Raw genomic sequence first — 25,939 nt, forward strand, 5'->3', positions numbered from 1 at the left:
CAGTTAGAGGACATATAAGCTAAAAGAGGCTTCACCCAATATGATGCTAGGATTACTCAAATGGGCAACAAGGAGCTGTGTTCCCTATTATTCTCCATGCGTCTTCATTGAATGTCAGTGACAAATAAGCTTAAGTCTGGTTTACTGACAGCAGTATGAACCTAAAACATACCAATTCTCAAGTGACAATTGCACTAAAAAAGCTAATGGTGCCAAAATAATTGTATTGTGATGCAGATTTTTCAAAAAGTTAATGAAAATGGAATTCTATGTCCAGTCTGCAAGATAACAGATGAACTCCTAACCAACCAGATTCTGATTCAATCTGACACTTGGCTACCACACAAGTTACATGTCACAACTATGGGGGGGAAAATGCATTTTCACTAATTTGTATGTTGGAATTTAAGTTTGTCTGGAATTGCACTTTGTAAAAAAACACTTGGCTCTTACACTTAGAAGAACCTGATAATACTGACCTTACGCCGACTCCTTGAAGACCAAGGCCATATATAGATTTCTTCTCCCCAGACTCTGTACATCTACAACTGCGTCCTCTGTGATATGCTCATCTTTGGCCTGAACAATACAATGTAGTACATTTTAACACAGGGTGTTTTGGGTTTAACTTGGTAAAAATCTAACTCTGCATGGTACTGGGTTAGCCCTTGCACACTGGAACGTTATGGCATTACAATATTCAAGCCTCTTCTGCCATCCATCAAGCTCTGTGTGAGGCATCAATGTTTCAAAATCATCTTCAAACACAGCTCCTTAACAAATTTGTGTCAAGAACAGGATCCACAGAGAATACAAACGGGTTAGTTTGGTGTGATTCTTACGTTTTGGCTTTCAGTGTTGTTTCATACATAGATAGATAGATACTTGAAACATCCACTGGAGGAAATGCAGGTGTATCCAATAGCTCAAACAGTTAAAATCAGACTTTATAATCATTGAAAAAAATCTTTAATTTTGGCTGTGATTTTCTGAGGTTTGAATAACGCAGTCAGCGTTCATTGTATAGGGAACATTGCCCATTACCCACAAGCCTTTGTCGATGTTTAAACGCGATGTTTAAACGCAGAAAAAACCTAAATGTGGTGTATTTATGTGTCATAAATGTACACAGAATTTGTTAAGAATTTAGTAAGAGTTGGTGTCATTGGTGCGCAGATGTCAACCAAAGACCATTGCAAAATATTTTCAGTTCTGGGGCGCCTTTGGTCTGGCGTCTGTGGGAAGATGTTCAGAATGAGATTAAAAAAAGGTTTGTTTTGGTTAATCAAGACCTGTGGTGAATCTGTGTCCGTTAGGAGTTTGGGAGGCTATGTTTATACATTTTAGCTTCAGAGGCCCAGGCACTGATTGTAGATTGTGTACACAAGGAGAAATAACCAACTGAATTTTTGCTTAAAAGGTCTCAAATTGCCACCATTGATGCATGATTAAATTAGAAGAGAACAGCGACTTTGATGCGGTTGTTGTGTTTATTTGTTTGTGTGTATGTCTCGATTTGGATGTTGCTAAGAATGGGTTTTAAAAAAAACAGTCCAGGGCCTGTGTCCATGTGGCGTTTTATTTTTGAGTGCCCGCTTCTTTTTTTAAATCGTTCCCAATCAGGAGAGAACGTTTGCAGCAGCAGGCGGAGAAAAGTTGCAGCGCCCAGCGTCCTTCTTTCCCTAAGCGCTCTGCCTTCTAGTTGAAATTCCTTCAACTTTTCAGAAGGGCGCTGTTGACGTCACCAGCGCTCTTTACAATCAGCCAATCATGTAGTGGATCGCCGATGACATTCCCGCGGCTGTATCAATCAACGATAGAAGGACCAGTTGTGATTTATGTCTCCCAGGATCTGTGCTCCAGGAACAAGAGCAGCTGTTCCAGTGACACGGCAGAGGCCAGAGGAGAGATGAGTGATGTAATTAGCGAGTGAATGAAAGGTGGAGGATAGATTGCGGGTACGGTTCCCACTGATGTTCCCATACGACAGACTCATATCTCCGCAGGAACAAAAGCCCCGCTGTGATGTCGTCCTCTCGTCGTAATTAAACGAGATAAAAGTCACAGTGGAAGAGTGAATATGCCCGATAACTGTTGTGATGATGTTCTGTGATACAAACATGCTTAATAATATCTCTACTGGGAGGGCTCAACACCAAACATATTCTTGGGACAGATGGGGTTATGAAGTAGAAGACATGTGGATAGTTACAGGCCATTACCATAACTGTCTGGTCTTCTTAAAAATTATGACCTGACTTTGAGGTGATATTTCAAATTTGAGAGGGGGAGGGGGGGCTTTTTTAAGAAAAAAAATTCTACTTGTATATCCATTTCATTGACTCAGGTGTAGTTTCGTCTTCATCATGATTTTGAATCCCGAATAAAAATGTATGTCAGTCAGGAAAACTTGGCGTTGACGGCTCTTCTCAAAGGACTTTCCCTTGGAGCAGCATGCATCAGCTTTCTAGGGTACGCAGTGCTTTCATCCCTTTCATCCAAAAGGGTGACCAAAGGCTTGAAAGGCAGAGAGGAGGCAGCTGGGGTGGTTAAAGCTTTGCCAGCAGCATATAGGGTTGAGGAAACATAGGGCTGAGGGAACGTATATGGCTGAGGGAACATAGGGCTGAGGGAGCATATGGTTGAGGAAGCATAGGTCTGAGGGAGCATAGGGTTGAGGGAGCATAGGGCTAAGGAAGCATAGGTCTGAGGGAGCATAGGGCTAAGGGAACATAGACATGACCCCACTAACACAAAGCTTCATTATGTTTAGTGTTCAGTATTCTAAAGTTACGGATTGCAAAAAACGAGTTTGAAGAAACCTAAAATTTTAGTTTTTAATTAAATTGGTGCAAAATACCTTCTAGCACACCAGGAAAGGTTTGAAATTGTAGCCAAATAACTGGGAGACAACTAACACTGTGAAACACTTATTAAATAGTACAATTTAAAACATATTTGCTCTAAATACACGTTACAACCTCAAGATTTTAATAGTCCTACATGGATCCTTGACTGTGAGATTATGTAACTAAAACACTCACAAAGCTTCTTTATTCCGTTTTGAAAAATGTCCTCTATTTTGGGTTGCTTTCAGCAAAAACAGTCCACCCACCTTTTCAAAGCAGTGTGAAGGTGAAGTGTTTCAGCAGCAAAACCTTTGCAGCAAATCTCACCGTGCAATCACATTTGAACAGAAAGGAAAAGTGAATATCCCAAGTGTCCACACATGCAGCTCACCCCAGAGAAATTCTGGAAATGTTCAGGATTTTTGTGTACTCCAGTTTTTTTTCCCCTTTTATCCAAAATGTAGTTGTATTATTTTCATAATTTACTGATTAAAATAGTCATTCATGTCAATATTACTTGGCTTGTTAGCTCATTTATTAATTGCTCAGGTAATGAGCTGAATACCCGTTGCACGCTAACTCCTCTCCAGCTCCAACCTTACCACTAATACCACTTGTCTTTTTTTTCCAAAGTCTAAATAAGGAATACAAACTTTTATTAAAAATATGTAATTTGATGAGTGTCTCCAACACTTATGTTTGTCGTTAATATTAAGGCCTTAATTAGATTAAAAAACAAGTTTTAAAATCCATCACAGATGTGGCTTGAGAGAGAAGAAAGAACAAAACGGCGCACCTAATTCAATAACACGATTATATAGTAACGTTGATTGAGCTTAATATAAAACACATGTCCCTATAATACCTAAACCAGTACCAGTACTCAAGGTGAGGGGTTACTGGGTCAGCGGGAACATGTAAGGAACAGTGTGTCCCACCAGGGCAGGCTGCCCACGTATACTAACAGCTGCCCAGGTGTATTTTCCGCCGATACCCGTCAGCATTTAAGACCAATGAACTAGTAGGTGATCAGCATCCATTGCTCTGAAGCCCTTGCAGACACGTCACACGTCTGAATACTCTGCAGGTGATCAGAGAGAGGATACCGTCTCGCCTCTGTAACGCCTCTGTTACTCAATTCGTCACCCAATTACGCCTCTGCGACATTCAAATTGAAGGTGAACCATCACAGGGGCGTACATACTGCGGCTTTTATACAGCTTTTAGTGCAGCTGTGCCAAAATGAGTCTACTCATTCTTGTTTTTTGCTGCGTCTCGATAAGCCTCCCCGCTGAAGGCTCGCGTGACAATGGAGCTGCGAGATGCAACATTTTCCTAAAAAAAAAGTTTGAGAACCACTGACCTAAACGTTTCAGCAATACAAATCCATCAGATTTGATCGGATTTTACGGAAAACATTTTCATCACCTTAAAAACGTTCTTTCAATGAAGGACTTTCTGAATCTCAACGTTTGAAATGTTTTGTAAACTCACGGGGTATTCTTGCTTCAAAATGAGCAGATTGGTGATACATTAAGCCTTTGACTTAAGAGCGTTCTGTATCTTTTTAAAGCATTTCTAACAATTCAGATATTTTTGTGTAGCCTACTATGTAAACATAGCGAGCCGGTCTAAGTGTAAAACCTTTCATGTCAGCTGCTGCACCTGCTTGACAGTAACGGCCTATTACCTTTACAAACCTGCTGTATGTTTAGCTTTAAATGGAGGAGGGCTGAGAGGAGGAGAGGAGACAGTGTGCATGAGAGAGACACTTCATCACTGTGGTGCGAGACAGCTTCTGCCCATCCCCCCTCACAGCCCCACTCAGCTCACACGCTCATGTAAAGCCAGCCCTCAGCACTAAACTACTTCAGCATGGTTTTTAACCCCCACGTCTTCTAAAGCTTTACTGACACCCGTCTACATTTTTTTTTTTTTTTTTTTACAGAGGACGAGTGGGATAAGGCTTTAGCCAAGCGTGATAAAAACACACTTGTCATAGTTTTATTGAACATATGTCACAGTCAGACATTGTCATGCTCAAGTTTCTTTTCCTTTCACTTGAGACTTCAGCACAGGAAACCACAGATTGTTTCATTTATTGTAAAATATGCTAACTTGCAGTATCTCATTGCTAAGTGTCAAGCTTAGCCTACCTGTAGCATAGCTTAGCATGAGACTAGAAGAAGGGGAAAAGGCGAGGCTGTCTCTGTCGGTAAGAAAAATTGACAACCCTTCACTCTCAGTCCTAGAAACGCCAAACCATCAACAATAATTAATGGTGCAAGCGGCTATTGCATCAACTGACGTTGCCTGTGTTGGAAAATAAATTCCATTCGAAGTTACATCCAATGTAAAAACTAGCACACAAGGTCTATGCTAACACGAGAGGAAGTAACTCTCCCTACCAGCAGAGGGCGGTGTTATACACACTGTATACTAGGACTGTCAGCATTAACTATCTAATTGCAATTAATCAAGGTCTGAAGTGAATGCATTAATATATATTTATTTGTGATAAATCTCATGCTATGTTGTCCCTTTAGGCTCGCCGTAGATAAGCTTCCATCAGTATCTCCCAGTAGTCACAGTGACGTAAAAGAAGGACACTGCTGCATCTTTGAACGTCTCATTTCACAACTCTAAGACAGCTCAGCTGACAAGTCCAAAGTAATATCCACCTTAGGACACCAATCATTTACCCTTGTTACTGTTCACTTTATGCAGTTTATTTTTCTCTGGTTAAGTTAATGTTGTAACCTTCCATCTACCAGAAGGCCTTTACTTTATTTCAAAATAAAAGCACGGTTGGATTTAAACAGGAAGTGAAGTAATTTCAAACATGCAATTAAAAGCTGTTTGACAGCCCTTATATATACAGTATGTGTGAGTTTTTATATAGATCTGGTGTAGATATAGGCACATTTTAAAGAAATCTTTGGTTGTTCTTATGTGAAAAAGACTTCAGAACAATTGTCTAGTATAGTGTATAGAAGCTATAGAAAGAAGTGCATTTCTAAGTTTGTGTTGAGGAAATTACTAAGACTTGACTTCACACAATAAGACTCAGTTGACTAAGATGGCTTACGTTGATGAATGTTTAGACATAAGATGAATACTCATGAGGAGACATGGATCAACCTCACACTTGTACTCGTGTAGTGCTCAACCACATCTGCAGAACTCTTCGAAAGGCACTGTATGGGTCAATTCTCTCACCCATGCATCTCCTGATCTTCTTCAGCCATTTTCACATTTGCACTCCAATTTCAGGCATGCTGCCCTCAAAATCTCCCTAACTTGCCTGTCTACACATGGTGCATGTGTCCGCACACAGCGGGAGGATATACCTGTCAGACAGGAGCGTGGCATCTGAGGAGGCACTACGCGACGTAAAAGGAATGTCACTGAAACATAATGAGGCAGTTTTTAAGATGCACAGAGATCACAATCGACGCGTGCATACAGTCTATGGTCGTGCCCCGGTTGAAGGATATATATTTTCCAGAATATTTCCTGCTGTGTTCACGTTTCAGCTCACTCTGACTTCACATGGAAAGTTAAGGGGGCTGGCTTGAAATATTCCATAAATAGGCGCAGTGAAAAATTTGGCTCACCATGAACATTTCAGAAACATCTGAGATCTTGTTTTTTTTTGGTACAACTGTGAAAGCACCATTATTGACTGATAAGACGGCATCAAACTCTCCTTCTCTGACCCGACAACGCAGTCACTCCTGCTTCTGATTCTACAGTTTTGCACGAGGTGCTGTGAAGCCCGTGTTCAGATCCTTCAACAGAGACTTGATGAAATCAGAGATTCTTTGGTGTTCTTTTCTCCCCGTGTGCAGCCAAGCTTGATAGCACACAGACTGTAAGAGTATATTCCTCCATAAAATGAAGGACGAGCGGTCAATTTCATCTCAGACTGACCTGCCTCACGGCCTGCTGCTTGTGTTACATCTTTAATAGGAGGAAATGGCTTGTGGCGAGGAGAGGATCCAGCCCTTCTGTGGGAGTTTAATTCAATCACAGCTCCGGTCAAAAATGAATTAAAACTCTCATTAAGCCCCCTCCTGTGTTCCAGAGACTAAGCTGGCTGCTTGAGCTCACAAGTACAGATTTGGGTGTTACATAGGAGCATCAGTCAGCTCTGCGGCTATCTGCCTGTGAGTCAGCCATCAGTCACTAACTCCATCATTTTGTTATTTTAATTTGCAGCACTTGTGCTCACCCACACACTGATGAGCAAAACCAGGACAGTGGGATTTGTGTTGCTCAATCAGAACCTGTCACAGTTTGTCAAAACTGAGAGCAAAGTGCTCCCTGCCTGGACCTTATATCACACAGAGCACAATGACAATGATACACAGAAATCACAAGACCACTGACCTTTCCTCAGTGGGCTGTATCTAACCAGTTTGGTCTGTGGCCATATATTATTGGGAGCAGAAAGTGTTGATTTGTGTCAGAGAAAGAAAGAGGAACCAGTGTGTTGTAACCCCGTAGGAAAACATCTCTGTGCCTCCAACCATGTAAGAGTTTCTGCTGCAGGATCAATTCAGCCTCGCTTTGTCGCTCCTGAGCTGCAGCTTACATTATCGCTGGAGTCACACTGATTCATTGTTGCATCTATTGTCAGGAAGACAAAACTGCTCCAACGGCTGCAGTTCAGCTTATTCTATTCCTGGAGTAATATAAATGTGTTATAAGTGGATTCAAGAAGTAAAAGGTGTGAACAAATTAATTTTCACAAGGATAGATTGGTTGTCTTTCTCTAGGAAATAAGATATGATCAATGCAAGGAGCTCTAAGATAAATAACTCTAATGCGGATAAATACCAGGAACAATATAGAACAGCACAGATGTTGTTCCCTTTCTCGGATGGTTTAAAGCGCTGCTACATTAAAAAAAAAAAAAAAAAAAAAAAAAAAAAAAAAAACTTCTTTTCTTGTCTTGTCCATAATGAGCATCAAATGTAAAACGCGAGCTCCCCCTGCTGGTATCCTGACGGATTGAGCGCTGCCTTCAAGTGCTCATTAAAATAAAACGACCAGGAAAAGTCAAAGAAGGGAAAAGCATTTTACAAAACTTTAAACTTTTCCACACTACATTTTAGAAGCGACTTCTGAAATTTCACAATTATTCTTTTGAACTTTTGAAACACATATTTAGATTTCCTTTAACATTCACGTTGCATGCCTCATGTAGGAAGGCTGTAGTCTTCGTTGCGGCGGCTGTGGGTTCGAATCCGACCTCAGCGCCTCACCCCCCTACTCTTTCCTCCCAACACTTCCTGTCTCTCTTCAGCTGTCCCAACCCAAGAAAGGCAGAAAAGCCCCAAAAACAAGTTTAATCATCACTCTAGCCAGTCAAGTACTAATGTGTAGAATCTTCAGCTGAAACAAAACGAAAGGGCTTGTGAAATAAACAATACATGTCAATATATTCTGTCTATTTGCTTTTTTTATGTTTTATACAATACCTGCGTTTACAACATGTCGATGCTGAGTCATATAGGTTCACAAAAAGTATTATTTTTCACCACTAAATTATAACTAATTGATCTTAGAGTGGCTGATTGATGGCTTTAGCTTCAAATAGGTGTGAAAGCGTGTCTGTTCTATCCAGAGGCCTTAAATTCAATAACCTCGCTTTACACATCATGTGTACATCCCCACCCAATGTACACATGATGAGTTAAAAAAGCCTTGCTTGACTACATTTCTCCAAAAAGTAGATATCATTTATATTATAATTTAACATTTGTTTTTTCTCTCTCAATTTTATGAATTCATGTGTGTTTTGTTAAATATACACATTCTTAAAGAGATTGTCATTGTTGATTGCTGCGTTTACCAAGAGTGAAACACTAGTTTCCTAGGCGTACGTAAAGGCAGCACAGATAGAATGAATGATGTGCTGCAGCCCTGGATCGTGGTCCATGCACGTGTAGAGTCAATTTGAGGCCAGGTAGATGGATTTGTAGTTTAACAACAGCAACACTCACTGGTGCTACATCGAAACTCCAGCATTGGTTAGAAGTTTTCACTGTTTTTGTCCTGAACGGCTTGTTTCGAAGGACAACTCTGGCTGAAGAATATTTTTGGTGAGTTGAAATCTGACGCTTGTTAAAAGAGGATGTTGGCGAGCTAGCGAACACATGCTAAGTTACAAGCTAAACACGTTACGTTAGCGTGATTTCCGGTGTAAAGAGTCAAAATAAGATCGTGTGTGTTAAGCCGTGCGCTGAAATGCAACAAAACGAATTACTTAAAATTCAGCGACAGTCTCGTTGGCAAAAAGTGTAATATTTAAAATTGAATTGGATGGTAGGATGTACTTGTTTTACTGTTCACGGAGCCATGTTCGCGTACCTTCGCTTTTATTTTGAAAAAGGCAAACACGCTACATGCTCAACATTGACTCAAGAGTAATTCACGTGCTCTTTTGTCACCAAGGACAGTTTATTTAAACCCACAGTATTTCAGCAAACGTTGGTTTAACTTCTTTTCACCTGTAGACGCGACCCCAAGACTTAGTCTGACGTGTCCGGGGGTTGTTTTAGTACACCAAGGACACAAACTCACCAGTGTTAGCCTAAAGCTAACGTGCTGGCGCTCTTACTTTGGTACTGATAGTGGCTGAATGCAGCAGCGTAACCGAGACGGGCGGTGCATTCAGTTGTGCTGTCTTTGCACTGTGGAGTGGAGGGGTTTCCCACCCGCACGGTTCACGCCACGTGTGTAAACGAGCGCTCCCAATGTGCCATGCTGGGTATGGTGGAGCTGTTGTGTTTTGGAAAATAAATAAAAAACGTAAACTTGATATATCCCTTTTTGAATTTGGTGATTTTGGCTTTTAATAACGTAAATTAAATAATGTCCTTATTTTAATTTATTTAGGTGTTTTTACTAACCTCGTTTCCTTGAGAACCGAATCTAAGGTTGAACATTGTAGAACAAGGACAAAAAGCTAACCATTGTTTTGGTTCAGTGGCGATTCTAGGGTCTCTTGTGGCCCAAAGCAAAACATCTATTCGGGGGCCCTGCACCTAGCGTTCATCACACTTCTGTCTGCCAGCGTCCGGACACTTACTCCCTTTTTCCCCCTGTTTATTTTTTCCCTCTCTTATTGACAGATAATTTCTCTTAATTTCTTTGTTGACTTTCATTGAGCCCTCAGGGGCCCCCTACTGGTCTGGGGCCCCAAGCAGTTTCCTGCCTTGCCTCTTGACAAGCAGCGCCTCTGAGCGTGAGGCAAACCATTAAGGTTTCCTCGCATTCTTGGTAGAGACCAGTGTAAACTTTTACTTTAAAAGTCGGTAAGGATGCAATACTTTCTACGTATGTTTCTGTTTAACCAGCCATTAAAATTGTGAATTCTTAATGTTTTTTCAATAACAATTATAGGGCAGGGCGATATGGCCTTAAAGTAAAATAAGACATTTTTCACACCAAACTCGATGTAGGATTGTTTTTTGGGTTTTATTCTTCTCTCAAAAAACGACAGGTGACAAAGAAGTGACACAAAACAAGTTATGCTATTTATTTATCCCGAAAATTAACAAAAGAAAAGTGAATTTCTAGCCCAGGGATTAATAAAGTCTACTGAATTTCCCTTCTTCGTGTCAAAGTGCAAGCTGTAAACTAGCACTAGCAAAAGTACAGATGAGGCAGAGCAACATCAGCAAAATACTTGTGTAGGTAGAACATACCTGGGTTTTAGGCATGTGGATAAACCCACTTTTCCACTGTATCGGCACCATAACTGTAGCGACATGCAGTAAGACTGCAGCATTAGTACTAGCTCTCCACTGTGTCCCTCCCTTGTCACACGTGATGAAATTGGAAAATGAGTTATCTAATGTTGGTTGCTTTTTTAGCAGATGTTTGTGTGGGCTGTGGTGGCCTTCGTAGTGAGACACATTTCTCCCACTCGGCTGCATGCCTCTGTTTGAGATGCTGAAAGAAATTGTTTTGTGCTGCTGCCCAAACTTCCAACAGCCTGTGGACGAACTTTGCTGCAGCCTGTGTTTTGTTCGAGGTCTGTCCGAGGAAGTTACAGAGAGAATCTAGATTTTCAGTCTTAAAAACCCCAAACACTAATTCTCAGCCCTGATAGTAAATTGAAGTAAAATTGTAAATAAACATTTAGAATGTTGTTATTATCGTATAGTTCAGAGTTTTAAGTTATATTTAGTTTGGTAGCTTAGACGGATATTTGTCAAATACTGTGACACCCAAAACAACCTGCTTTTTCATTTCAACCTGTCATTCCTCTTCAGATACGGGAGCGTAATGATGAAGTACATCCTGGTAACCGGAGGAGTCATCTCAGGTATTGGCAAAGGGATCATAGCGAGCAGCGTGGGCACGATTCTGAAATCATGTGGCCTGCACGTAACCGCCATCAAGATCGACCCGTACATCAACATAGACGCAGGCACATTTTCACCCTACGAACATGGTAGGTCAAAGGAAGTCTTATCGCTCTTAATCTTATTGTACACATCACGTGTGTTTTTACAATTGTGGTTTTCTACTCTGCACAGGGGAAGTGTTTGTGCTGGATGATGGAGGGGAGGTGGATTTGGATCTGGGGAACTATGAACGCTTCCTGGACATCCGGCTGACCAAAGACAACAACCTGACCACGGGAAAGATCTACCAATCAGTCATAAACAAAGAGAGGAGAGGGGACTACCTGGGGAAGACCGTTCAAGGTAAACGACGACTGTATAAGATCGGTAAAGGGATCCACTATGAGGAGAAACATCTGCAATAATTTTGTGTTTTTTTTCTTTCTCTTTTCCAGTTGTGCCACACATCACCGACGCCATTCAGGAGTGGGTTGTGAAACAGGCTAAAGTACCCGTCGATGACGACGATATCGAACCTCAAGTTTGTGTAATAGAGGTCAGCTGAGTGTTTTTATTACTGCACAACCAAATGGCCCTGCTGAGACGAAGGCTTTCCACTGATCGTATTTGTGACTGTTTGCAGTTAGGAGGCACTGTGGGAGACATCGAGAGTATGCCCTTCATCGAGGCCTTCAGGCAGTTCCAGTTTAAAGTGAAGAGAGAGAACTTCTGTAACATTCACGTCAGTTTAATACCACAGGTAAGAGAGCAACACCACATCTTCCTGCCTTATAAAGGAAATAAGTCAGCTGCTGTAGGAGAAGTCTTAGTGTGGTTTCTCATTAGAGACCAGAGCTCCGGATCCGAGTACGCATGACCCCAAAGCCCGGTTCATTGGATCAGCGTGAACACTGCACTCAAACCGGACTCGTGCAATGAGCCCGAGTCCGCTTAAAGAGCTGGTTTGGGCCACGATTCATGTGTACTCGAGTACGGTCTGCGCTCAAACTATTTGTAAGGAAAATGTTACTGCCTCTATCTTTAACTTTTAAAATTGGGGTTAAAAGGTAGAGCCGTGAAGAAATGACTACTCAATGAATTGATAAGTCAGAGCAAACAGAACATTGTACGGACGACATTTAATCAACCCCACTGATTGGACGAGAACCTTTTCAAAAAACAATACACTCTCCTCTAGCTTTAGGGAAACTGGACTATGTATTCTATTTTTTTTAATGTTTGAGATCAAAGAGCCGGTTTTGTAATATATACCGTCAGTTTAAGATTTTTTTTTTTTTTTTTTTTTTGCAATGTCATCATTTTTCTGTGCAGCCCAGTGCAACAGGAGAGCAGAAGACCAAACCAACCCAGAACAGCGTCAGAGAGCTGAGAGGACTGGGTCTGTCCCCTGATCTGGTGAGTCACCTGCCGTCCTCACTCATTAGTAAACGCTCCCTTATTCTGTCTGTGTGACTTTGCATGTCACCTTTTTTTTAATGCGTTTTTTTTTTTTTTTTTTTTTTTTTTTTTTTAGCAATATCAGAACTTAAAGTTGTAAACTCTACCTGTGGAGGGTTATGAGGTACATTTTGAAAGGGGGTCTTAATTGATCTGTCATCTCTGCCCTCAGATCATGTGTCGCTGCTCCACGGCTCTGGAGAACTCTGTGAAAGAAAAGATCTCAATGTTCTGCCATGTAGAACCTGAACAGGTACGTTACCGACTCCCTGTCTCGTCATCTTTTGAGTAAGCTGAGCCCAAACCCTCGAAGCGACTCCAAACTCACTGACGTGTCTTTCCCAGGTCATCTGTGTGCACGACGTCTCCTCCATCTACAGAGTCCCGTTACTGCTGGAGAATCAGGGTGTGGTGGGATACCTGAGCAGGAGACTCAACATGCCCATAGAGACCCGGCCCCGGAGAATGCTGACCAAGTGGAAGGAGATGTCCGACAGGTGAGAGCAAAGATAGAAAACCGAGCTTCAGCGTTCTCTCCTGCCCTTTGTGTGATCTGCACATACTAATAGATATTCTGTCCTCACAGGTCGGACCGGCTGCTGGAGCACTGCTCTATAGCGCTGGTGGGGAAGTACACAAAGTTTTCAGACTCCTACGCTTCAGTCATCAAAGCTCTGGAGCACTCCGCCCTCGCCATCAGCCATAAATTAGAGGTCAAGGTATGAAGACATGGAGCGTCACTGCTTAATATCATGTTCTAACAATGTTTCATAAAATGTTATTGTGCACAACAACACAAGCTTTAGGAGCTGACTAAGTATATCCGCCAAACATTTTTTGAATACTCCTTTTTACCATGTAAAATCGACTTCAAAATTTGATCACCTAGCGGACGATATGCACTCAGCGTCTACTGCTTTAGCTCGTGTAGCTGATAGTTTCTGTATGTGATCAGAGCTGATCACACATTTTTCTGTCTTTTTCATCATTATATCTGTTGCTAATCACATCCCTGAAGTAAGCACTACAGAGATGTAAAAACGGTCTTTGTTTGTAAAAGTCGATATGAGATTTCAGGGGAGTTGCGGACAGAAAATAGGATAGCTCTTTCTTTTGTTTGGAGAAAAGCAGGATGATGAAGTTTTGTGAGGCCGGCAGAGATCACAACTTGTTTTTTCATTAAATATTCACAAACAAGCAAACCGGGAAAGAAGCTCATAATCCAGCCATCAAGTCTTACCAGTCGTACAGTAAATATGTAATACTTGATTGATTACCTTGAACTCTTTAGACCTCCCCTTTAAGGTCTTTGTGTCTCTCCTCCTCAGTATATAGACTCTGCGAATTTGGAGCCCAGCACTCTGCAGGAGGAACCAGTCAAATATCATGAAGCGTGGCAGAAGCTCTGCAGTGCTGAGTGAGTGCTGGTGCACTTTCTTCTTTTTTTAAAGGTAAAACATCTTTATGATATTGTTGTTTAATGAACTGTCTCCCACCCTCATCTGTCCACAGTGGCATCCTGGTTCCTGGAGGTTTTGGTGTCAGAGGAACTGAAGGAAAGATTCATGCCATCAAGTGGGCCAGAAAACAGAAGAAGCCTTTTCTAGGTACATGAGCTTACCTTGTGCTGAATGCTGTGATCTCTTCTTCCGATATTGTCATGTTGAAACGAACGACTGCATCAGCGAAAGTGAACGCACCACTCTTCTGGTGTCTTGTCTCTGCAGGTGTGTGTCTGGGAATGCAGCTGGCTGTGTGTGAATTTGCCAGGAACGTGCTCGGCTGGGAAGGTAACATGAATTCTCCTACATTGTAAAAGTGAACCGGTTCATTGTTTTGTATTTGTATATTAAAAACCTACTTACAGAACAGCAGAAATCAATCAACACCAAAGAGAGAGTCATTTACTATTGCTAGTTACGGGAAAAATAAAAATAAGAGTAAAACTACACAACACTTAAACTGTGTCGAAGTTGGAGCTGAATCAGTGTTACTTGAACCATGCAAGCACAACTATCTGTTAATTACATATGCACGCCAAAATATCTAGATAATTTCAGGACTGCTCAGGATATTCTCCTTCAGTGACGACCTCAAAGTTCACTAGACATTAAACTTTTCATGTTGTTGCCTTTTTTTTTTTTCTTTCATCAGATGCCAACTCAACTGAATTCCACCCAGAATCAAAACACCCTGTGGTAAGTCATTTTTGATTCAGTATAAGACTTTGTAGTGTTTAGTCCTGAGATGAGTTTTGTCCTGAGATTTTAACGTTTGATCTTTTGCAGGTCATCGATATGCCAGAACACAACCCGGGACAGATGGGCGGGACTATGAGGCTCGGAAAGAGACGGACCATTTTCAAGACAACAAACAGCGTAATACGTAAGTGTACCATGAAAACAACAACTTTAAAGAGAATTATCGATGTACCTGCCTTGTGCTCAGCTGTTTTTGTATTCCAGGCAGACTTTATGGAGATGCAGAGTATGTGGATGAAAGGCACAGACATCGCTTTGAGGTTTGTTTACCTCTCTGTTTTATCAGGAGCAGCGTACCAAGGCTTTGACCGTTTTTTTTTTTTTTTTAAATTTCTTATCTTTAAATGTTTTTATTTTGTTCATGTCCAGGTCAATCCTGAGCTCACGAGTCACTTTGAGGAGAAGGGCTTCCATTTCGTAGGTCAAGACGTTGAAGGGGAGAGAATGGAGGTCATAGAGCTGGATGGTACGAAACATTCAACTCTTTAAGTTCATATCAACTCTTATTTTAAAATGTCATCCTGGTGTTTTAAACCCGGGTCTGATATTTTCCAGTCACTCGAGTAGATTACTCCAGCTAGCTGCTGATAATCAGGCTGAAGTGAAATTCAAGTCCCATCAAATGATATTTGGCTGCAGGGGTTACATTGCAAAATAATAATGGTTTCAGAAACTAGCTCTTGGTGCTCAAGTTCTTTAAAAAAAAAAATTGTTTTTTCCAGATCATCCTTACTTTGTCGGAGTGCAGTACCATCCTGAGTTCACCTCTCGACCCATCAAGCCATCACCCCCCTATTTCGGTTTGCTGCTCGCTGCTGCCGGAAAGTTACAGAGCTACTTACAGAAGGGCTGCCGTCTTTCTCCAAGGTAACTATACAGCGTTATATCACATGTCTGAGTTAGTTTAAAGATGGTCTTATCAGATCTGATGTTTGAATTCAGTTTTTTTTTTTACACAGGGATACCTACAGCGATCAGAGCGGCACCAGCACCCCGGACTCTGAGATATCAGAGCTGAAATTACCTTCAATCTCCAGCGAATGACTCGGGCCTTCAAAGTTTCTTAGTACATTTTACCAATGAACCTCAACGTTACATGTATTTACTGCTTCAAATATATTTTAGGGACTACGTGAAACCTTTTTCTGTCTTGAACAAAAACAACTATAAACTTCAATTACCTTCCCATTTTGGTTTCCAATATTATTTCTTTTTAAATTGTTTCCTCAACAAGTCAATCATGTCAACATCAGGAAAATTTAACTTCTCCAGTGTTTAAAACCACAATACTGAAAGCTGCTATCACTGCTCTGGATGAAGTGTTACATTAGAAATTTAGTGTTAAAGCATGACAGTTGAGCAATTTGGAGACTGTATTTTGCCCCTTCAATAAAACTAATCGGTGTTGTATTATGTCATGGTAAAGCCTGATTAGTCACCTCTTCAAAGGAATAAGATGTCAGGATCTTACATTATTGGAATGAGCAACACAAGTGTGTAGCACCCAAATAGAGTGACAAAATCCCCTCCTGTTTAAGCATAAGGTGCTGCCAGGTGTGTGATTGGGACCAGCACCTGCTTATGGACCTTCCATACACTACAGTCCCCCACACTACAAAATGGCCAATTATTGTTTTCTCTTTGGTGAGTCCAACTGACATGCTTAGCTGTGTTGCTCAGTCTTTCAAATGTTCCCACATACTCAAAGCTGTAGTTATACATGTTTCTGAACCCAGCATTTAAGCCTCTTTAGAGTGGCCTTGCTGTAAATATGCATCACAACAATGGGCTGCAGTTACCTCTTTTATGAATCAAGTGTGAATAAAAGGAGTCCAAATATAGAGAGTTTGTGTTTTATTTTATTGAATGTACAGTGAACAGTCTTCATTCTTATAACAATTGACATCTCATGAGCACATCATCTTTCCACTCGATGTGGATGGCCTTCAGTGGTGAACCTGGGGCAGACGGTCTCCTCCCCCATCATGTTACTGGACCTGAAATGAAGGGAACCTTAATTAGTGCTATTCCAAATCAGTTTCTCAACATGAATTACAGGGCTGATCTCAGTCCCATATCCGCAAGCTTCATCCAACAGTCCTCATTGTGTTATGTTATCATCATGGATCAGGAAAAAGGGAGAAAAAAAGAAAGCATTCAAGATAAACATTTTCACATACCTGCACAAGCCAGGGACACACGAGCACATTCAGCTCTCCCACACCGAAGATCAGTTGATCTCACTCATGCCTACAGGAGAAGAAAAGACATTTCAGGTCCCATGGCATACCTTATATCATTTACTGCTGCATTAACAAACACAACTGTCGGACAGTTGAGTGGCTGCTTATGGCACAAGAGGCCACAGCAGTCAAAGACCACCCTATTTTCTTGCACACATTTGGAGAACCGTGGGCTACAACACAAGCCCGGGTCCTTAGGATAGCGTGCTTGCAAGTCAAATACTATTAAATAAAAATAGTTACCTTAACAGCAGACAGCCGACATTCGGCGGTCACACTTCTTGGTCAGCCTGGCGGATCACCTAGCAGGCGAAATAAAGATTCATGAAAATGGGTTTTTGCAAATCTTATCCCACTCATTTTTTTTTCCCTTAATGCAATTTGGTGGCTCAGTTATAAATGTCTCAATCAAGCCTTAACTCAGTGAGGGCAAGTTTGTCATCACAGCCAGAACAAGTTCTCCAATTTTAGTCTGAGGAAGTTACCTTCACATGATGCGGCCTTTTCTTTTTTTCCACCTTCCATCTCAATGTGACACCTGCAAGATACAGAAAATGGTTTAGACAAAAAGGTAACGATTTTTTGTAAGCGGCTTTAGTAAATCAGTATTCCTTCAAGTTTGTCCTTCCCCTTAATGTTGCTTGAGCAGTTATTTTCAAACTGAACAGCGACCGTCGGTGAAAGTGATCATCTCGGCTACCTGTTGACCGCTCACTGCTACAGCAGAGCACGAACGGCTTCGATAGGAGCCTGAGGTAAGGAAACTTACAGGGGAAGAAAACTCAACATACCTGTGTGCGGTGCAGACACCCATGGTAGGAGATCCTCGGAAATACTAGTCGGCCCTGTAAGTATGAAGAGAACTTTAAATGCATGCTCTTGAAGCCAAAATATCAAAATCAGTACAAAATTATAACAAGGACTTAGACTTTAAAATACACCATGATCCGTTTAGTTCTGAAAGAGGTGATTTTACTCTTCAGGTTGTGGGTCAAGCAACCCTTCGCATTACATAATGGGGGCACAAAAAGGGGAAAACCTGCTTTGTAGATTAAAGAAACGATCAATCCTGTATCGTATTGCAAGCAATGACTTGCAGAGGATCGACCCACGTGGATCACTTAGCATTAGCATTTAGCTCACGTGAAATTACAACGTTTCGCCCCACGTGTTAATCTTCTTAAGTTACAAGATTCACTTGAAAATACAAAAGGCTACCAAATGATGTTAAAACTGATTTAAAAAGTGCCATGAAGTATAAACTCGAGCCACAATGCTAGTAGAAACCGGAGATAACGTTAGCATGTTTAACCCTTAACTAGTAAATAGCGTGATCTGTAGTTCTATACAAGTCTTCTCGACGTGGAAATGTTATCATGTCACGTTATAAAAACACACTTAACTGTAATAAATGAAAAGATTAAAAGTCAGGGCCTTACCAAAGTCTTTCTGGAGTACAGCTTTCCGGCGGAGGTCTTGAGGAGGAAGAGATAGAAAGTAGAGTTCCGTGCTCTTTTATATACGCTCACGCCGCGCAAGCAGGTCGCCGATTGGCTGATATCGACCAAGTGCATGATGGGAAATGTATTTTTTTTTTAAATACGTTATACTAATCGTGCTCCCTTTAGGGTTATTGGCACAGAGAAGGGTACCAGCAACAACTGAGATGTTTATAAAATTCAACAAAGACATTTTGTTTTCTCTTAGAGAGACGACTGCAGTGTTTGTATCATGGTTTGTATGCGAATACATGTAGAGAGAAAGAGAAAGAGACCGGAAGTAGCCCGTCAAATGTGGCTCTGCTTGCTTCAGTACCACGGACAGCAGCACTGCCTTCACATATTGATCTTTTGGCTCGTAATAACGACTGTGCAAGTGTGTCGTGTTACAGATGGACAGCTGTGGGCATGCAGTTTTTAATTAAACGTCAAGTGAAGTGAAATAATCTGCAGGAATGTCACACAAAGTTGCCAAAAAAAAAAAAAAAATCCTCTTGGTGCAAGTGTCACTTTGACGTTGAAATTCCTCCTGCGAGTATAGGAGGCTACAGATAGCCCAAGCAGCTGACTTGAGGCTTAGTAGGTTACCATAAGATACGGCCATAATTTACATTTTTTTTGTTTTTTCTCTCGTGGTCAAACAGCGGCGTATCTCTGAGTTTGAAGTGCAATTGTCTCATTCACGTCTGCAGCAGCAGCAGCAGCAGCTAGGGTTGTAGTTGTAGTCAAATGTCATGTGTAGTAGTGCATAGGTAAATCTATCACATGATCGCTCAGCGTCTCTGAGCAGAAGGCAGCAGCAGCAGCAGCAGGAGAAGCAGGAGCAGCAGGAGCAGGAGGAGCGGGGCTTCATGTAAACACACCGCGCACAGGGCTTTGTTTCACACACACACACACACACACACACACACTCGTCGCAGGCATCCCCGTTCTTCTAGTCATGCCATGGATATTTTGTGGCAATACCAGTTCAGGATAATTTTACTCGGGGACTCCACGGTGGGCAAGTCGTCGTTGCTGAAGCGCTTCACGGACGGAATTTACAGCGATGTGGCGGACCCGACGGTCGGGGTAGATTTTTATGCCCGCTCGCTTGATGTCGAGCCCGGGGTGAAAATAAAGCTCCAGCTCTGGGACACTGCTGGCCAGGAACGATTCAGGTAAATCATAAAATTAGCCTCAATGTATGATCTCCAAAAATTGAATGTGGCGACCAATCCTTCACCGAGGTGATTTAAATAATGTAGAGGCCTTTGCTCGCTGTCGTGTTTGGCTCATGTAAAAAGAAACCCTTTAAATTTAATTAAGGCTATTCCCCCCCCTCTCCTCCTCCCTCGTTGTGATGTAATGAAGTGAGTGTGGACAGTGGGGGGGGGGGAAAGAAGATTATATTGGCCTCGATCTGCCGATGCCCTCGCCCTTATAATAACAGCGAAAATGGAGTTGCATCATTGCATTCATTCACGGGTGGATGATGGGCAGCCTCCTCATGTTTAGGCCTCAGATTGAGATACTGACTCAACAGTCTCCAGGGCAACACAAATATGACAACCATGTCCTCAGATCTCAGTGTTTAGCATTCGTCTAGCCTACCCTGTTGCTTGTTCTGTTTCATGATGTGTCCCCGGCTGTCATGGGTAATTTTCCTGTGTCTGGAAGAAGCAGCTCTTCTGCTTTCAGATCTGCTTTTCTCGTTTGAAGCCAAAGCATCAGAGGGTGTTTTCCTGTCACAGGCTTCACCACATAAGACTTGTACTTCTTCTCTGAGAGTGGTTTGTGAAATCAGTCAGCTTTATTCAAAGAAAAAAATAAAAAAAAAATAAACCTGTGCACTGCAATGTCTAAAGCAGAAATCATGCCAGATCATTGCCATGCTTGGTGTAGCGGGGCAACAAATCCAGGGTCTGTGACATTTTAGGGCCCAAAATCTATTACATTTTTTTCAACCATAGCCAGTTTGTTGAAATGCAAATTGCCTAGTATTTTTTTTTGCATTCTAATTCGACGTCTCCATACCATCACTTATCTGCGTATGGACAAATGTTCTGAGTGAAGGAAGTTTAGTATTTTTGTTCTAGCCATCTTGGAAGTGACCATATTGAGAACAGAAGGTCAGAAGGTCAAAAGGTCTTGGTTATCATTGAAAGGTCCGGGTGGGGGGGAGCATAATTTCCTAAATGAACATCATACTGTAATGGAGAAGATTTAAACATTGGGAATGAGATACATGAGCGGATTAGGAAACTTTATGAAGTAATTATTAAAATTGATAATAGGCTACTGGAGCACTGATGGCCCCATGTACAGAGGAACGTCCTCCATACAAGCGGGCGGCCCGGGTTTGGGTCTTTAACCTCATTCACCACTCTCTCTCCTGGTTACCTACTCATCCTACTGTCCTATCAAATTAAGGCAAACAAGCCAGAAATCTTTCAAAAAGGAAATAGACATCTTTTTTATGGGCTTTTATGCAATAGATTTTTTTGCAACCAATTTAGTCGCCCCCCCCTTGCCGACCTTTAGAAAGAATGCTGGTTTAAAGTGCATGCAGCATTTTTACGGCACAATTCAAAGAAGCTATACTTTGACTTTTTGTATTATAGTCTATGTTTTTGCCACGTTTCAGGGCCTTTTTTGTTACCATGTGTTATATTCTAGTGTAATATTTTGTGTTTTACATGATGCCTACACATTTAAACGTGCCCCAGAAACAGAGCAGAACCACTTCACAATTTGGACGTTAAATTCCAATCAAATTGATGTCATTCATGCATTTTGGCTTTTTGGCATTTGGCATTTTGAGTTTTTTCTTCGGCATTCCTTCAACCCATTCTATTACAAGTTAATCCAGCCAAAATTGCATTGTTTTGAGTTTATGCTGCTGTAGTACGCCAGATTGCAGCAGTTATGTGTCTCGCTAGATACGTTAAAACTGCAACTCTTTGGGGACAGGTTAGCTGTGCTTAACAAGCACTCTGATGCTGGACAGAATGCAAATGGTTGATGTCTAATCTTAGATATCATTGGCTCGAGCTAAGCTGGGCCTGACCTATCAAACAGGTGATCAAACTCGGCACTGGTCAGCATCATGTAGCTGTAGCTGTAAAGTTGATTTAAACGGAGCTATGTGAGCCTCATGGGGACATGATAGTGTTTTGTTATTAAAGAATTACCATGTTGGGCTTGACTACCACAAATAACCAAAATGAAGAATCATTGTTAAACTGGAATGGTTAACTTGAGGTTGTTTTATTGACGTTAGTTTTGCCTGAAGATTTAAAAACTTCCTTTCACAAGACTTAAGCGTTCATTTATCTACTCAACAGGTCCATCACGACATCATACTACCGTAACTCCGTGGGTGGGCTGCTCGTCTTCGATCTCACCAACAGGAAGACCTTCGACCATGTGAAGGAGTGGCACAAGGAGGTGAGTGAGCACATCCTGCCTCACCACATGGTCTACATCCTCATCGGCCACAAGAGCGACCTCAACAAAGACCGCAAGGTGAGCCGGGACGAGGCGGAGCAGCTGGCGGCCGAGCTCGGCATCCGCTACGTGGAGACGTCGGCCAAGTGCAACAGCAACGTGGACCGAGCCTTCGAGCTGCTGACCAGGGACATCTACGAGCTGATGAAGATGGGGGAGATTGTCACCCGCGACGGATGGGATGGCGTGAAGAGCGGCCTCACTGCCAAGGTCCTCTACCCGGAGGACGAAGAGGAGCTGGCCGCCGCGACGGCTGAAAAGGGCTGCCACTGCTGACTTAGAACTCTCTGAGTCCAAACACTGTCTTCTTGTCACACCAAGAGCTCACCTCGTCTCACAGCCGTCCATCCAAACCAAGTCTCTCAGGCTTAGCACCCTGAAATCACCATCCATCACCCCCTCACCTTGTGCTCCGTGCCCTTTCTGTGTTCAGGTTGTTATGACAACTGGAGTTTTATCTAAGACGAGGGTTGTACACCCCGATGTGTATCTTTTAGGCAAGTTGTATCTCTAAATCCACATGGTGTAGCATGAAACAGCCTGTTTGAGACCATAGGTTCAGAAAGCTGTATGTGGCCAATACTCCTTTACACAGCCCGTGGGGTTAATGGACTTCTGAGCATACTGAAGGTACAGAGAAATCAATGGACTGTGCCATCCTGTTGTCTGGCATCTATTGTGGGTTTCTACCTGTCAAAGTGGTGTGCGATGCTTTTCCTGCAATCGTTTGTGACTGTAAAACTGTAAATAATAGTGAAATCTATAGAGATAAAAGCTGAAAGGTCACAGAAAAGTTATTTAAATGATGATGTGAACAGACACAGTGCACTATTCAATACGTGTCACCATGTTAATCAATGTGCTACTGTAAGCTGTATGTGCACTGACGCCAAACTGACTGCGATCATTCTGCGAATAGATGATTCATGTTTTCGTAAAGAATATAGATAATTCTAGTTTAGGTGTATACACAGAAATAGGCCATTGTTATGAAGGTAGACAGTCCAGTCTAGGTCATTGTGTGATAGCATCAACAGGAGCAAGACATCCAGCGTGTCAGCCGTCGATCATCAGACCTTTAAAGACTCCGTCAGCCGTAGTGAAGCCGTGTTTGACTGAGAAGAAAAAAAAACTGGAGTTCGAATTTCACCTTGCAGCTGTTTGTGTCTTAGACAAACAGCAGCGTCTTTTGTTCTCAATTCACAAAAGTAATATTCCATTCAGACCTGAGCTGATGCCAACTCATTAAATCCAGTCGTGTAGATATGTGCTGCTTTGGTGGGCCTCTCTTTTATGCTGTGTTCAAGAGGTGTCAGTAGAAAAAAAAAAAACTCAGAGTTTTAATTCAGCAGGAAGGCAGGCTTTCAAGTGCAAAATCATGCAAAAGCTATGAAGTATTTATTTTACAGTCCTTCAAATCCACTAGAGTCTCAGCAGACCAGTGCTTTGAAGCTCAGCACCCGGGATTAGGTTTTTGGGTGTGTCACATGTCATCGCCCCCTCTCATTAGTGCCTCCTGTTGCACATTTCTGCCTGACAAAAGTGCTTGTTTTGATCTCTAAAGAAAAGTCAGACATTTGAGGGGAACAAGCCTTTTTGCTTGCTTCTGAAGAGTTAGATGAGAAATTTGTGACCGCCCCTAAAGCTAGAGGTAGTAAAGACGCCTTAGCATTAAGACTAAAAGCTGGGGTAAACTGCAAGTCTGACTCCCTCCATAGATTAGAAATGCACCCAACTGCAGGCTAGTAGTATTATTTGATTCTGCATATTTACATTTTTCCCTGTAAAAAAAAAAAAAAACAGCACAGCATTGAGGACAGTGGGTATTGATTTGGGTTTATTGTATCCTACAGTGCTGAAGTGTGTTTTCTGCTCACATCTCCTGCTTATTTTTATCTTTTTTTTGCCGTCCAATATGTGAATGTTCTGATTGGAAATCTTGAAAATAGTTCTAAAAAAGGGGCGGGATGTTAAATTGGTTAGCACACACAGGAGGGGATGCTTAACTGCTAACTCGCTCACAGTCCGTAGTTTGCAGAATATAAAATTAGTGATTGCCCAAACAGTGCAGGATAAGTCATAATCATTTTAATGTCCCAATATGCTGTTAAAAACCACTTACAGGACAACTTTCTTGACATTGCCGAGCCAGATGCTTGAAATTAACCGGTGGCCAATGCAAGAAATATTTGATTAAACAATCTAAACATCTGTTTTGATTTTATTGAAGCTTTAAAATGCTGAAATATTCACTTTGCACTGCGTCTGGCTAGCTGCTTCCAGCCTGGCAAAGCTTTGCTCTTCCTCCGCCGTGTCAAGCTCCACCTTTAACGCACGATTATGAGAGTGCTTTTACCTAAATATTATGAACAAGGGTTGTTGCTGAGATGTTAAACTTTATTCTAAGGCTGTCAAAACTCTATCCAGGATATTAATTTGCGTATAATAAATTGATAAAGAACACTTGATGAAAAAAATGCCATTGACTTCAGTTTTTACATGGGTGAGGTTATTTTTGAGATTCTAATATCAGCTGTAATGGAGCCTGTGAGGTTGAGTCTCAAACCTACAGCAGTTGTTCTACCTCTGACACAGAGGATTTCAAGTCTCTGGAGGCTTTTGACTTGAGACACCGGTAATCTGTTGTTTACAGTACGCTAAAGTTCACGTTGCAAGGGAACCCACTTCCTGTCACATTGCTTATATTCACCTTTCACCAGCATCTCATGAAAAAAAAAAAAAAAAACAAGTTCACACACAAGTCAACAGCAAGAGATTATGCATTTACATTTTTACTTTTTCATTCATGTGACCAGACTGACATTTTCCTTGAGCTGATTGGCTATTTAGGTGATCCACAGGATGTACTGTACAGTATTGCTGCTTTGTATTTGATAAGGAATGTATTCTTATACATTTGCACCATCCCTTTATTCTTACTTTTCAGTGTAGATTCAAACTTAATGCTTCCTGTTAAAGCTAGGTTTACTCATTTTATACAACAACAAATAGCCTACACTCAATGTTTTCTGTTTGTCTGACAATCAGATGTTAACATTTCGTTTCCTTAACACAGGAGTGCTCTAATCGGCCTCGCTAAATGTAATGTTCAAAATCGCCATTCTAATCGTTCATCAAGTCCAACTGTGTTACTACTAAGACTGCCTTTCGGCTCTCATCTAAACAGGGTTAACTTGTATATTGTTTGAATATGTGCGTCATCGCTGTGCTGTTTGCAAACTGTTCTCCAGTGAGCATGATTTCCATTCCTCAGCGCTGCCTGCACACCGGAGGGGCTTGTTGCAGCACACAGCCTGAAGATGGAGGACCGCTGGAAATCCAATTTTAAGGACAACACGAAAAGACAGCAAGATATTGTTTTTTTTAATGACTGACTCTATGAGAGGAAATATTATAACTCGGCGTCTATACCATACCTAGATGCCTGTATATCCACCAGTGTTAAGCAGTTGATGAATTTAAACAACATCTCACAGCAGCGTTTTTTTTTTTATTCTTACAGACTATAATCCTGCAAACAGAAACCATCCTGTGTAATGATGATACAAATTCATGGCCTTTATCCAACATCTTGCTTACTGAAGTAGTTCAATGTTTTTGAAATGCACCTTTTTTTTTTTTTTTGGTTTGATGAAATCAGAATAAAAAAAATGAAAATAGAATTTCTAACTACAAAACTGGAGCCAGGATGCAACTGTCCTTAGGTTAAAGACTGGAAGGAGCGGGAATCTTCTTTTGAGATCCACTTTGCTCTTA

The 25,939-nt window shown here is 41.6% G+C and overlaps 2 protein-coding genes, 1 long non-coding RNA gene and 3 other non-coding genes across 6 annotated transcripts; 2 read left to right on the plus strand and 4 right to left on the minus strand.

The window, feature by feature from the left end:
• The first annotated feature begins 8,753 nt into the window (after positions 1–8,753).
• On the plus strand, positions 8,754–16,119 carry ctps1a (CTP synthase 1a). The gene is made up of 18 exons (XM_020638042.3): positions 8,754–8,959; positions 11,138–11,319; positions 11,405–11,575; positions 11,668–11,768; positions 11,856–11,972; positions 12,545–12,628; positions 12,843–12,923; positions 13,016–13,167; positions 13,257–13,389; positions 13,999–14,087; positions 14,183–14,277; positions 14,398–14,460; positions 14,825–14,868; positions 14,959–15,055; positions 15,136–15,191; positions 15,301–15,397; positions 15,654–15,798; positions 15,891–16,119. Exons 2-18 carry the CDS (start codon positions 11,151–11,153, stop codon positions 15,973–15,975), a joined length of 1,779 nt encoding a protein of 592 aa, XP_020493698.2. The 5' UTR covers positions 8,754–8,959; positions 11,138–11,150; the 3' UTR covers positions 15,976–16,119.
• Positions 16,120–16,770: 651 nt separating this feature from the next.
• On the minus strand, positions 16,771–18,691 carry LOC109987080 (uncharacterized). The gene is made up of 6 exons (XR_002278096.3): positions 18,614–18,691; positions 17,966–18,019; positions 17,660–17,712; positions 17,418–17,476; positions 17,112–17,181; positions 16,771–16,928 (listed from the first exon to the last, which is right to left on the minus strand). It is a non-coding gene; the product is annotated as an uncharacterized lncRNA (long non-coding RNA).
• On the minus strand, positions 16,990–17,063 carry LOC114920446 (small nucleolar RNA SNORD99). The gene has a single exon (XR_003808775.1). It is a non-coding gene; the product is annotated as a small nucleolar RNA SNORD99 (small nucleolar RNA).
• LOC114920444 (small nucleolar RNA SNORA44) lies at positions 17,254–17,384 on the minus strand. The gene has a single exon (XR_003808773.1). It is a non-coding gene; the product is annotated as a small nucleolar RNA SNORA44 (small nucleolar RNA).
• On the minus strand, positions 17,792–17,928 carry LOC114920443 (small nucleolar RNA SNORA16B/SNORA16A family). The gene has a single exon (XR_003808772.2). It is a non-coding gene; the product is annotated as a small nucleolar RNA SNORA16B/SNORA16A family (small nucleolar RNA).
• A 526-nt stretch (positions 18,692–19,217) lies between the features above and the next one.
• On the plus strand, positions 19,218–25,676 carry rab42a (RAB42, member RAS oncogene family a). The gene is made up of 2 exons (XM_020638025.3): positions 19,218–19,833; positions 22,000–25,676. The coding sequence occupies exons 1-2, from the start codon at positions 19,619–19,621 to the stop codon at positions 22,436–22,438; spliced, it is 654 nt and encodes a 217-aa protein (XP_020493681.1). The 5' UTR covers positions 19,218–19,618; the 3' UTR covers positions 22,439–25,676.
• Positions 25,677–25,939: the final 263 nt, after the last annotated feature.

This window comes from Labrus bergylta, chromosome 19 (assembly GCF_963930695.1).
Source record: "Labrus bergylta chromosome 19, fLabBer1.1, whole genome shotgun sequence".
Taxonomy (NCBI): domain Eukaryota; kingdom Metazoa; phylum Chordata; class Actinopteri; order Labriformes; family Labridae; genus Labrus; species Labrus bergylta.

Bases quoted from the DNA above. Each gene is read 5' to 3' on its own strand.
- rab42a (XM_020638025.3), top strand. From the start codon at position 19,619: ATGGATATTTTGTGGCAATACCAGTTCAGGATAATTTTACTCGGGGAC. The intron at 19,834-21,999 runs GTAAATCATAAA...TCTACTCAACAG, and splicing joins GCTGGCCAGGAACGATTCAG to GTCCATCACGACATCATACT.
- ctps1a (XM_020638042.3), top strand. From the start codon at position 11,151: ATGATGAAGTACATCCTGGTAACCGGAGGAGTCATCTCAGGTATTGGC. The intron at 11,320-11,404 runs GTAGGTCAAAGG...TACTCTGCACAG, and splicing joins ATTTTCACCCTACGAACATG to GGGAAGTGTTTGTGCTGGAT. The intron at 14,869-14,958 runs GTAAGTCATTTT...GATCTTTTGCAG, and splicing joins CAGAATCAAAACACCCTGTG to GTCATCGATATGCCAGAACA.